Source organism: Mandrillus leucophaeus, unplaced genomic scaffold, assembly GCF_000951045.1.
Source record: "Mandrillus leucophaeus isolate KB7577 unplaced genomic scaffold, Mleu.le_1.0 Scaffold169, whole genome shotgun sequence".
In the NCBI taxonomy this organism is placed as follows: domain Eukaryota; kingdom Metazoa; phylum Chordata; class Mammalia; order Primates; family Cercopithecidae; genus Mandrillus; species Mandrillus leucophaeus.
In genome coordinates, this window is record NW_012101687.1 from 3281969 (window position 1) to 3295124 (window position 13156).

The window sequence follows — 13156 nt, forward strand, 5'->3', positions numbered from 1 at the left end:
AAATTCATCTCCTGGGGCTTCATTCCACGTGGTATGATTAATCACTTCTCAAGATGATTGATGGTGGGAATTTCCAATCCCTTCCCCAGAAGTATGGTCTGGAAATACAATCCAGGCAAGACAGTTTCACAGTAGCCCTCCATCTGTTTATACATCAAAGTCTGCATCAGTGAATCTTAATACGAACAAGAGTGGAGACACCAGTCGCAGATCATATTAGCTGTAGTTGTGCCAAAAATAACCCAATTTACTTTCAGTCTTGCTTCATCAAAGATTCAAAAGTTTCAGAATCAGATCTCACCCACTGTCACTTAATTGCCCAATAATCAAAATAATGACCCCTGATTGTTGTCGAAGACTCAAATGATCCTTTGTGTGATCTATTTCCCATAATCCTACTGTTGCTGTTGGAGGGTTATGTGAAATTGTTGAGAAGGAAGCCCCAGATGCCTAACCCTCTCTATCCTTGACATTCACAATCTTGCCACCACTGTGTGTTCCATAGTCGATAGAACTAATCTCACTATATCCATTATCTTGTTTATGTCGGTGATCATAAGAAGTCTCAGACTCGCAACACATCGCTATGCACTTTCCCTTTTATGACAGCCTCTCTTATTTTGTCTCACTGGGTCTTCTGGAATTTACAGCCCATAACTAACCAAATCCTTCATATCCTCAACTTCCTCCTTCTCAAAAGATAAACTGGCCCTCCCCTAAGGACATTGCTTCCCCTGAATTCCTCTCAAGTGTGGCTGGTTTTCTCTTCCATCTTCTGGGTGCAGCACACTGGTCTGCTGGTTCTTCTACCATTCCAGGAAAATCTCCTCTTCAGAGCCTTTGCAAGGATATACCTTTTGCCTGGAATTCAAATAGCTACCTCTCTTATTTCTTACAAGTGCTTCCTCAAATGGCATCTCCTCAATGAAGCCACATATAATTACTCTTTTAAACCTCTAGCCCTCCCACCCTGCCACACATAGGATTCCTAATTTCCCTGTCCTGCTCTCCTTTAACTATTTTTCCATGACACCAATCACCTTAGAGAATGCCATGCAATAGACTTACATATTATGTATTTTGTTCATTGTTTATCTGTCCCTTGCTTAATTTCAAATTCCCCAGGGGCAGGGATCCTTGGCTGTTTTGCTTGAGTAAGGTATCTCAAGGATCTACAACAGCACCAGGCACATAGTAGGTACTCCAATAAATATTTCTTGAGTGAAAGTATCAATTCGTACCACAATATTATGAGGAACACACAATTATTTTTCCTACAATAAAGCTGAAACTTAGACAATATACATAAAGTATTAAAGGTCACACTACTTGTAATGGAATAACTTGGATTCCAATTCAAGCCTTCTCCCTAGAGCTTACACCCACTACTCCACACCCAGTGGTGTTTGCCAGCGTTGGATGAGGGAGAGGAAGATTCTGAAATGAAGGAGGGAATAGGAAGGTGGAGAAGGGGCTAGAAATAAATCTCTGTGTGCCAAGCTGAGCAGTTTAAACTATATTCCATAGCAGAACCTCTTGAATAGTGGTTCAAATTGAATAGTGACATAATTAAATCTGTATCTTAGAAAGATAATTCAAAGAGCTGCCAACTGGAAAAGTGAAAGCCAACAAAATGCTAGTGGAAAGAAACACCACATTTAATGGAACAAAATGCAACTCTAAAATTTCCACAGCTAAGATGACTCCCCTCCCTACTAATTCATTAATAGGTAGTTCTTTCACTCCAGTTCTCACTTAGAAAAAGTCTGACACAGCATAAATAGTTGTGAACTTACACTTTATTCATATATATTAGATATTGATAATCTTAACAAATGAGTTACTTTCCATTTGGGTACAGTCACAGTTGTCAACAATATTTGGAAGCACCAGGCATGAAATCTCTTGAGATGCTATGTTTTCATCAGGGTCACCTGACACATTCAAGTTCTGTCTGACATACCATTAAAGCAGTGGCTCAGAATGCAGGCAAGTTTTCAAACAGGCAGTAACTGGATAGTATCACTTCACTTATAAGTGTTCATTATATCATCAAGTGAAATAAACACGCAACCCACAGGATCTTGCTTAGGTTGGCTGCCTAGGTGGCCCCTGAGATAAAGCCTTGTAATCACATAGCCTCGCCTAATTAGTCAGAAAACAAAGGATTAAGTGAAACAGTCACAGGATATAGGAATTATAAATAATACATATATTAATAGATATTCATTTTCATTACACAAAAGTTGCTATTATAAATACTTATTTGATTGATGAGTCTAAAAATATATTCCCCATATAAATAATGTTAAATATTAATAAATAGATTTAAATTTAAAATTCAAATAGTGCAGGCAGGACAACCATTATTGGGATGCTCTTCGACCTCGAAACGTCTGACTCCTTTTTCGCTTCCCTATTTTAGCTGCTGGCGACAGTTCAGCCATCACTTGGATGAGTTCATGTACTGCTTTGCGTTGGACATTCAAGTCAGTTACCTATTGGGAAAGAAAAGAGCAAAATTAATTTCAGGCATATAAGCCATCAGGATATTCAGTTAATGGCATGATGGTCAGTGAAAATAAAACTATTCCTTTAAAAAAATGGACCATATTACCTTAATATACAATATTTACTTCTTCAGCAGTTGAGGCTAAAAATTACAATTGCATTCCTAGTTGTGCAATGATGTGGTGGAGTCCGTCACATATCTTTAAATCTACTCCCATAGAATTCTTGAAATCATATAGTGAAAAGACCCCTGGTGTGGAGTCAATGTAAAAAGGTGGATCTGAATCTCATGCGTGCAATAATTCTGACCTTGAGCCAGCTACTTAACCTTTTGGAACCTCTATTTTCTCATCTAAAGGAAGAGAAGACTGTTTCTATGACCTCTCTATCATCAGTCTACCAATTATATCACTTTATACTTTAGTCTCTCCTGTATGTATCAAATGAGTAACTATAGGTCAATGATTCTCACTGTTGTGCATAGCAGATTAACCTGGAAACCTAATAAAGACCTCAGAGATCCAGAGGCATGAATTGGAAGGACTGTGCCCTGTGCATTCACTAAGCTCCCCAGGTGATTCTGACATCCACCTAAGTTTGAGAACCACTGATCTAGGTTAGGTACCCTAGAAAACATCAAATCCAAAACAAGTGAAAACTGTAATTTTTAATTTCTCCCAGATTAGGTAAGTCTCTCAATTTCCATAATAGGTTTTAAAATAACCACCAATCATATTTATATATTGCTTACTGATATATAAAGTTTAAAATTAGGAATTGCAACAACTTTTCCAGTACCCTACCTTCTAGGCCAGCAAATTGAACTACTTGCATTTCCTCACTCTAACCAATAGGGCCATTTAGGTGATTTCATTCTTCCTAAAATGTGGACCATTTACTTTCCTCTTGACTCTGCGATTATATTTTTTCTAATCTTGGGAACACTGTGGCTACCTCGCCACATTTCTGAGGATGGCTGGGGGATTACAGGCTACAGGGCTAATTATAAAAGGGCATAACATACCTCAGCTTAGCAACTGAGCCAAAGAGAACAATAATTAATAGAGCTCACTCAAGATTGCCCATCAAGAAACAGGAGGTTTGTAGCTTCCAGAAGGAAGAAACCCACAGATTTTTTTTTCACTTTTTTAAGGCCCAGTTCCTGCAGAGTAGAAAAAGTTTTCTACAAGCTGTGTTTTTGCAAGTGACAGATTTTACTTTCCAGTGTTCAAATCATCACCAAGAAACTAAGAGACTTATCCAGGACTGAACAGTAAGCCAGGGGCACCACTGAGTTAGTGGCAAGTGCTGAGTATCTAGTTTCTAACCAAAGGAGACCTGTTGCCATGTCTCTCCTTTCAGTTTCTGGGGGTTCACATGAGAGGAGTGAGAGGCAGGCCCGGCAATAGTGAAAGCTGAGCACAAATCCTAAGAGCACAAATGCCAGCTTGAGCTCTCATTTGAGCCCATTTATATCAAAGCCAATCCCAAAGGAATCTAGAGGTCTTTGTCTTCTAGATAAAATTTTGAAAAACGTGTTTTGTCTTTATGCCTCAATGTTATCTTTCTGTTTATAGAAGGCATAATTTAAAGATAATTTAAAGATACAAGTTCATGAGGTATGACTTAGGAGTCTAAGGAGTTCTCCAGCTGAGATATTCTGAAAGTTGATAGAGACTTGATAGAACAATGTTTTCATAAGGTATAAATTCTACCTATTTTTCCCTAAAAACAAACAGCAACCATTCTTGCTTCTAATTAGGCAGTACAATCTGATAGGTTGGCTAGAGACTTGCAGTGGGGTGCGCTGGTACCTACTCAAAGGCTGTAGCTTTCTTCTATCTCATTCTCATTTTCTATTCTTGGCATTGTAGAGTTTTGGAGCAAAGAATGTCATCAAACTTATGCAGTGAACCTAACAGTTTCCTTTTAAGATGAGGGCACTGAGCCCCAGCCAGCCATGTGATTCATCACAGTTCCCTGGTTGCTGAGATGGGAGGAGAACACACATCTTCTCAGCTCCTCCCACTGCTCTTTCCATTGAGACAGACAGCCTCTCATTCAAAGTAAGAGAATTTCCATCATATGAGCAAAGGACAATGAGAGAATTGCTTCTCAGTACTCCCCACTACTTCCTCGCCTACTTCCTCTTCATTGGATTTGTCAATTCACCTGTCTTTACACATTTTTCTACATTACATACTTCAGTGATTCCCATACTGGCTTTGCAAAGTCATCCAAACACAAATAGAATTAGTAAGAGTTTCAGCTACGGGTTGAGTTCATAGCGTTAGCAACTGTTAAATAGCTAATGTCTACTTTCTGGAGAACAAATGCTTTGCAAGACCTTCCGCAATGAAACCAAAGAAAGAATTTAAAGAGCCTTACCGAATAATTGGTCAGCTTTTCGAAGTCATCCCGTTTCTTTTTGTTGCTATTGAAAAACTTGACATTAATGTCTTCCTTGATGGTCTCCACACTCTTTTGGATCCTCTGGTCATCTTTGAAGTTTTTAAAAAGTTTGAAGTAAAAGGAGACAATTTGGCTCTGCATTATTTTTCTGTCACTCTCCTTGGAAGGAAAGAACACAAACAGAGGATGATGTGTATTTATCCATCAGAAAGCAAGCAACAGGAAAATTAGCCAAATGGGAATATTCAGCTTACCTCTTTCCAATTCCTCAAGATGTCTAAGAAAAGAGTCCCATTATCTGCTACATCTGGATCACCTGCATTCTGGAAAAAAATAAAAGGGTTTACAATTAGCCCATAAATTGTCTTAAAAATATATTTCAAGTTTCATTGAACTCAGATGTGACAATATTCACTGATTTCCTTTTCAATTCTTCTGCTTAGTTCTAACAATAAGTGTTCACAAAATGTTTATGTGAGATATAGCCAAAGACTACTATGCTCTTTTAGCTTTTTTATTTTCCAATATAACCATTAAATTGCAATGTCACAAAGGAGTTCAACAAAGCTGATGATACTCCAAGGGTCTCAAAAACTATAGTAGGCTAAAGAAAGTATTTTCAAGCTAGGCTAAAAAATACAGAACAAAAAACAGCAAAGCCACCCCACTATAAAATACTGCCCCCCAATGGCACAGGTTTCTATTACATCTACTATGCCTTCCTGTAGGGTATTATGTCAACTTTAAAAGATAGTTCCAAACGTGTGTGTGTGTGTGTGTGTGTGTGGTCTGATTTTGTGTTGTAGGAATAAAATTAATTGTGAATGTCTGAATATTAGTATGACAGCTATAATTATAATAACTAAGTTTTAAATAAATAATGAAATATTTACAATGTAAAAACTTTTCATTAACCATCAATAAAATTTTAAAAGAAACTCAAAAAACTCACTTAAAATTTTTAAACATTCCATAGCCAGAATCATAATTCCTACAAAATCCCAGTGAGCAACTAAGTTCAGGAGTAATTCACAAGTAATATAGATAGAGCAGCAGAATGTTGAAATAACTTTTTGGAGAAAATCACCTATCAGTGATTTTTTTAAGCCAAAACTTTAAGGACCTTTTTTACTTTAATTTGTAAACGTTTCCTATTAACTTTTGAATGCTAATCTTGACCTTAGAGTCTGAGAAGTCAAAAACTAATAGCCAATCATTTTTTTCAATATGCATACTCCTTGACTTATCACATCTGAATGAGTTCTCACCACAAAATTATTAACATCATTATGCTTCATATCCATATTATGCCCATCTTTGGGAAGATTCATAAATCCCTTTTAAGTCTCTATACAAACTGAGCAGAAGGTTAAAACAATATCTAGATTATGTAGTCAAGAAACTCATCCAGTCAATAATTAACAAAATAAAACCAGATCTCAAAATGACTGCGTACGAGAGGACAGTCTATCAGAGATGCTACAGCAAGTCAATATTCAGTCATTTTCAACCACAAAAAAGTACTGTTAAAAAGCCATACTTACAAAATATTTCTTAAGGTTTTCTGCTTCTTTTACATATGGGTCCTGGCAGTAACAGCCAAGAGAACCCAAAACAATGCAGAGCTGAAAAGCCAAGATATAACTTGTATATTTCATCGTTTCAGAGAGAGTTAAGCCAAAGAAGTTGAAATCAGAAGTTCTTGTATCAAGTTGATCGGGTCCAAAGGGCTTAACTGATCTTTCTCTTCTAATAGCTGATCTTCAGATGATCAGAACAATGTGCTGCACCTCCTTTGGCTGCTGGTATTTATACCTAATTGAAGTCTCCTCAGGATTACGTATTTTCACAAGTTTTTTAAGATGAGATGGTGACAGATAGGCAGGGATGCTAGTTTGTATTAATAACTAAGGTTTTGTGGCATTTGGGTGTTGTAGTTAGAGTTTCCTTTAGACTCCTTGGGTCCTTTGACGATGAGACAGACCCATTATGCCCACCTGTGCCATTCTGGTGGGATTCTTTGAAGGCACTTTTACTTCACACCATTCAAGGACTGGAAATTTTTTCGCACCTCCCCCCTTCACCCTGGTAAAATGTTGACTCCTCATTCACAAAGCACATTGATCATTTGCTTGTGGTTGGGAACAAGTGAAAAAGGAAATTCTAGGGCCTCTCAAACCTTTACAAAGAGGGAGCCTTTTAAAATTTTTCTTGCAAATGACCAGAAAGCAAGGAAAGAATGTGGTTGAAAGACCAATTTGGTGAGGAAGTCCTTCATCAGAGTTGGTTAGTAAAATATCTACCACAAGTTTCAAAGTGCTCTAGATCAGCCCTGCCCAGTAGAAATATAATACAAGCCACACAGGTAAATTTAAATGATCTAGTAGCCTCATTAATAAAAGTTTCTTAAAAAGGTAAATATAATTTCTAAATACATTGTATTTAAACCAATATATCCCAAATATTACTTCGGTATGCATCAGTATACTACATTATTAATAAGGTATTTGACATTCTTTTTGTCATATTAAATCCTTGAAATACAGTGTACAGAATATTCCCATAGGGAGGGCCAGGCACAGTGGCTCACACCTGTAATCCCAGCACTTTGGGAGGTCGAGGTGGGTGGATCACAAGGTCAGGAGTTCGAGACCAGCCTGGCCAATATGGTGAAACCCCGTCTCTACTAAAAATACAAAGAATTAGCCGAGCATGGTGGTGCATGCCTGTAATCTCAGCTACTAGGGAGGCTGAGGCAGGAGAATTGGTTGAACCCAGGAGGTGGAGGTTGCAGTGAGCCGAGATCATGCCACTACGCTCCAGTCTAGGTGACATAGTGAGACTCCATCTCAAAAAAAAAAAAAAAGAAATACAGTCTATATTTTATACCTACAGTGCATCTCAATTTGGTCTAGTCATATTTCAAATGTTTAATGGCCACATATTGCTAGGTGCTGCTATATTGGACAGCATAGCTCTAAACAATTTATTGTTCCAAATAATCAGTATTAACAGAGAATCTTTTTAACTTTTTATTTCTTTGTCTTTCAGATACAAAAAAAAAAAGGATTATTTCTCCTCCTTTGTAATTTATTTATGAAGTACAACACTTTGGGATGGCACAAAAAGCCCTCCACTCTTTGGTTCCAACCCACTTTGCATTTCTACCTGCACTGTGTACATAACAGCATTGCGGTTATGGGGGCAAACTTGATTCCTGACTCCCATACTATCTAGCTATATGATTGTGAGTTAGCTTCTTAAATCTACTATGACTCAGTCTCCTTATCTGTAAAATTGGCTTGATAATAGTATCTTCTTCCATGCTTCAGTTGAAAATTAAATCAGATAACCCTCATAAAGTGCTAGGAATTTTTCCTGGCACATAGTAATCACTCAATAAAAGTTTATTATTATTCTGGCACATTGGATGACTAGTCATTTCTTTAAAAAAAAAAAAATACCCTGTACCTTTGCTCATGCTGTTTCTTTGGTCTTGAGTTCTTTTTACTCTCATTTGTGCCCCTGAGAGTAGTAGCCATTCATCCAAGCCCAGCTTAAAAATTATCATCTCCCTGAGTTCTTCCAAAATTATCCTCCCTAAAATTAATCTTACATTTTCTATAAAAGTCTTGGTGTATACATTTCTAAGAGTTCTGATTCCTCAGTCTTGATTGAAGATAGTTATTCGTGTGTCTTCTCCCATATTAGATTGAGTTTCTGAAAATCAGAAATTGTTTCATTGTTTTTATGATGGCTTTCTCTTCCTTAAAATATTTTGGCATGGAGATTTGCTCATAAACAGCACTGAATAAATGTAAATTCAAATGCTTGCCTAAGGATCTCTTTTGAGTTATTTGCCCTCAAGTTCTAATTCTGATGTTATCAGGCCTAACCTATAAGAAACTAGTTTTTAATTAAATAATATTTATGATTAATGTTAGAAACATGATGCTCTGTCTCTTTAGCCACTTGATGACTGGGACAATTTTGTATATTCTTTTATGTGGAAAAAAAGCCAGAAAGCTCTTTGAGGGGCAATCTTCCCAAAGAATGAATAAGATCAAAACATTTATGTGGAGCCAAACCTCATGTTAAGCAAGTGAAGAATGTAAAAATTACATTGTTTTATTCAAAGCTCTACTGTTGCTCTGCTCAAGAAAAATTATGTCCAGAGAATGTGCTTGCAGGTGGCACAGGGATCTGGGTCCAAGCCTGAGACACACTGCAGGTTCTCAATACCTTCTAATGGTCAACCTCTGAGTCACTGGAAGGAATGTTCCCAGCTTCCTGGAAATAAGTAAAACTTAGTTCTGCCTGGTCCTTGATTGCTTCACTGGAATGTAGTACTAGGACTGAGGAGTTAAGAATAGTGGGATCCATAACAGGGAATGATACGCTGCGTAACCACTTGTAAATTGAGAATGTCTGTTCAAAATAACAGATTATATTGTTTACAGTGTGGCCGGATGTTTATGAAGAGTAATTACATGGCTAAAATCCAAGCTCTAGTAACTCTTGATTGCACGGCCAAGCACAGAATTATGGAATTATGGATTATCTATGGTCAACCTCCTTACCTTTTAGATTTGTAAATCAAGACCCAGAAAAACAAGTGATGTGCTTAAATTCATTCAACTGGCTAATGCAGAACTGAGTCTAAATCCAAGATCTTCCCACAGAGGATGAAACCTTTAGTCAATACATCCCCCACTCTATCACTATCCATTGAGATTATTGTATGTGCCTCTACATTAGATATGTGAATTCAAATAATTACACCCTATCAGGCTTTACTTTCTGGAACTTTTTTTCTGTAGAATTTGTGAGATAGTAATCACACACTAATTCCTTAAAACATAGTAAGACTGCAAATATATTTTGAAATTGTTTTTGAAATATATTTTTGAAATTTTTGCCTAGACATCCCAGCCAACTCAACTTCATGGGCATGCAACCTGTGCAGTCTGTCAGAACCCTGAACTTAGAACAGCCCACACTTGGTTTAATGCTCTGTTGTCACTTTCTTGAAATTTCTAATAACTCTTCAAACAACGGACCCACATTTTCGTTTTGCACTTGTTTCCACAAATTATGTAGCTTATCCTGCATTCCAGGCTGGAAGTGAAACATCTGCTATTGGATTTTCATCTTTCAACATATGATTTTTTGGCTCAGAACATTATCACTACAATAAGTATATCCATTTGTGATCTTTTCCTGTATTGTCAACTTTGCAAACAAAGAAACTTCTCTCTCTTTTCTGCCTGTAAAACACCTTTTGTTGCACATGCAAACTAGAGGTTTCACACTTTGTTGGTTTGGCCAGTTCTGAGACTGCAGAATAAGTCACCATCAAGATATACTTTAAAAGTTTTGCAAACCCACCAGGAGCCAAGGTGTGACCATATTACTAAAACAGAGGGGCTGAAAACTTTCTTTTTTCTTTTCAACCAGACTTTTTTTTCTGAAAACTGGCTATGGTTATATATGACACGTCAGGAAGATTTCAATCATATCTCATGCTATCCTCAGTCTTAACTGAGTAGGTAGTCAGTAAGCCAAAACTTACACCTTGGTTTCCCTTTTCCTCTGTCATCAGCAGTCACATCCTAGTACTCACAACCAAATTATCTCATCCAGTCTTCAGTGTAGATTTCTTCCACTCAATATGAGTCAATATTGGATCCATGCCCCCACGCTATTTTGACTCCCGGAACTCCTGACATCATGCAAGCCAAACCTACGGAAGAAGAATGACATACAGAATGGAAGTCCACACGGAGTCAGATTTTCCCCGCAATTTGACTCATAAAATCCCGTAAGTTAGAGGAAGATTTTCTGAATCCCCCCTTTTCTTTTGTGCCTTCTGGCCAATTTTGAGGAGTGGTTCAAAGAATATAGAAGGTATGCTACTTACACAGTACAATCATCAGATTACAATATTCTTAATTTTATATCAGATGGGATTGGGCATTGATAATCCAGAGATTCATGGTCCTGCTTTAAAGGTTGTATTTTTGTTTCACAAGGAATTTTAATGCACCAAGTGCCAAATACTTTGATTGATATGGGGTTACCAAAGACAGATGGAAAGTTCTATTGTGAAAACGTTGGTTTATATCCCAATTTCAATTAATTACTATGTCCTTATTGAATTGAATGCCTACTAGATGTTCATAGCTTTAGGGGTTACAGAGAAGTCAGCAGTGAGACAATCTGGTAGAAGCATATGTCACCACATTGGAAGCTAGGATTGATTCTCCTGTTCTTGTTGCTGAATAGGTAGAATAGGTGTCCATATTCCCCATCTCTTCTCCGTGTATATCCTCTCCAGGTGGTTCATATAGTTGAGAGGACTTATTGGTCAGAGGGAAATACACACATTGACATATGTATTGTGTTTCCTCCTCCTATACCCAAGGCAGACGTCACTAATCAGTCATGGCATTCCTTTCTATTAAATTCAGATATAACTGCTGAATCCTTCTCAACACTGAAATCCAGATAGATACTGACTTATTTGTATTTAATTGCCTATTTTCCCTATTAGGGCAAAGGTTTACTTGTTGTTATGCCTCTTAGTTAGATCCTCCAAATGAGTTAATTCAACTTACAAAGAAGTAAAAGGCATAATCTCTTCCTCCAAGAAAATTAGTATTGGAGGAAAACATAACAATCCATGAAGTAACATAAGGGAAAGAACTTTGGCCTAAGAGAAAGGAGTCCCAAATTCTGGTCCTGTGTCTGCAAGTGATGTGAGATTTTGAACAAAGTCTTTACCCATGCCTTATATTTAACCACATCATCTTTAAAATGAAGATTTAGATCTAAATGAACTCTAAGTTATCTTCTACTCTTAATATCCTATGTTTCTATGATTGTGATTTACGAGAAATATAAGACATTACTAAGGACTAAGGTTATAGGAAGTAAGGACTCCAACAGACTTAGAAATTCAGAGGAATCAGCCAGGTGCAGTGGCTCACGCCTGTAATCCCAGCACTTTGGGAGGCCGAAGCAGGCAGATCACCTGAGGTCAGGAGTTCGAGACCAGCCTGGCCAACATGGTGAAACTCATCTCTACTAAAAATACAAACCTCATCTCTACTAAAAATACAAATCCCATCTCTACTAAAAATACAAAAATTAGCCGGTCATGGTGGCATGCACCTGTAATCCCAGCTATTCAGGAGGCTGAGGCAGGAGAATCACTTGAACCCAGGAGGCGGAGGTTGCAGTGAGCCGAGATTACACCATTGCACTCCAGACTGGGTGATAGGGCAAGACTCTGTCTAAAACAAACAAACAAAAAGAAAGAAATTCAGAAAAAATCATTGTCTGAATGGTGGAAAAGTTGGGAAATTTTACCCATCACTTGAGTTTTTAATTTAAGTTGAATTTGAGCTTTGAATTGGAATTGAATTTTTAAACATATATAGAATTTATAGGAATAATACTTCACAGCTTGTACTTAAACCTTCAGGTCATGTGCTTTTTTACCCCAATGATCTCAAGAAATGAGTTGCCCTCAGGATAGCCCCTGAAATGCCAATGGCACGAGGCTTTGAAAACTTGTACATTTTTCCAATGGAAACTTACTTCTGTATCTCTCTTGATAAAAGTTCCATACTGCACACTGGCAGGTTCACATTCTCTCCTATGCTACCTGGCAGAAGAATTCTGAGTCCATCATGAGCTAATAAATAAATTTCTTTTCTCACCAGTGTTTAACATGTCATTATTACCATGACACCAATCCCTGAACTAATTTAAGAAGTATCAGAATTAAATTCCCATCCACTGATTTTTCAAATGGAAATATTTTTTAATGGCTGTAAAATTATGTGGGATTTTTAAATAAAAAAAATCAGACAATACAGACGAGCATAAGAAAAGAAAAAGAAAAAATCACCTATGATTTCATTGCCCATAGGTAAATACAGTTAGCACTTTGAGACAAAGTATTTCATTATTTTTTTCTACCTACATAACACAGTGCCTGGCACAGAATTTTTCCCCAATTAACTTCTGTGGATTAACGAAATATGAGCCAAAGTGATTTAGTGATTAAGTTCAAAGGCTCTGGGGACAGGCTGTGTGTATTCAATCGTGACTTTACTCCTTACTGTCTGTTGATTTTTAATGCATTACTTAACTTCTCTGAGTATCACTTTCCTCGTCTATAAAAAGGTGATATAAATAATAACTGTCTCAAAAGATTTCATGAGTA

The 13156-nt window shown here is 37.2% G+C and overlaps 1 protein-coding gene across 1 annotated transcript; it reads right to left on the reverse strand.

Annotated features, from left to right (window-relative positions):
• Nucleotides 1–1781: 1781 nt before the first annotated feature.
• On the reverse strand, nt 1782–6709 carry IFNG (interferon, gamma). Its single transcript, XM_011976585.1, has 4 exons — nt 6468–6709; nt 5178–5246; nt 4900–5082; nt 1782–2498 (listed from the first exon to the last, which is right to left on the reverse strand). Exons 1-4 carry the CDS (start codon nt 6579–6581, stop codon nt 2367–2369), a joined length of 498 nt encoding a protein of 165 aa, XP_011831975.1. The 5' UTR covers nt 6582–6709; the 3' UTR covers nt 1782–2366.
• Nucleotides 6710–13156: the final 6447 nt, after the last annotated feature.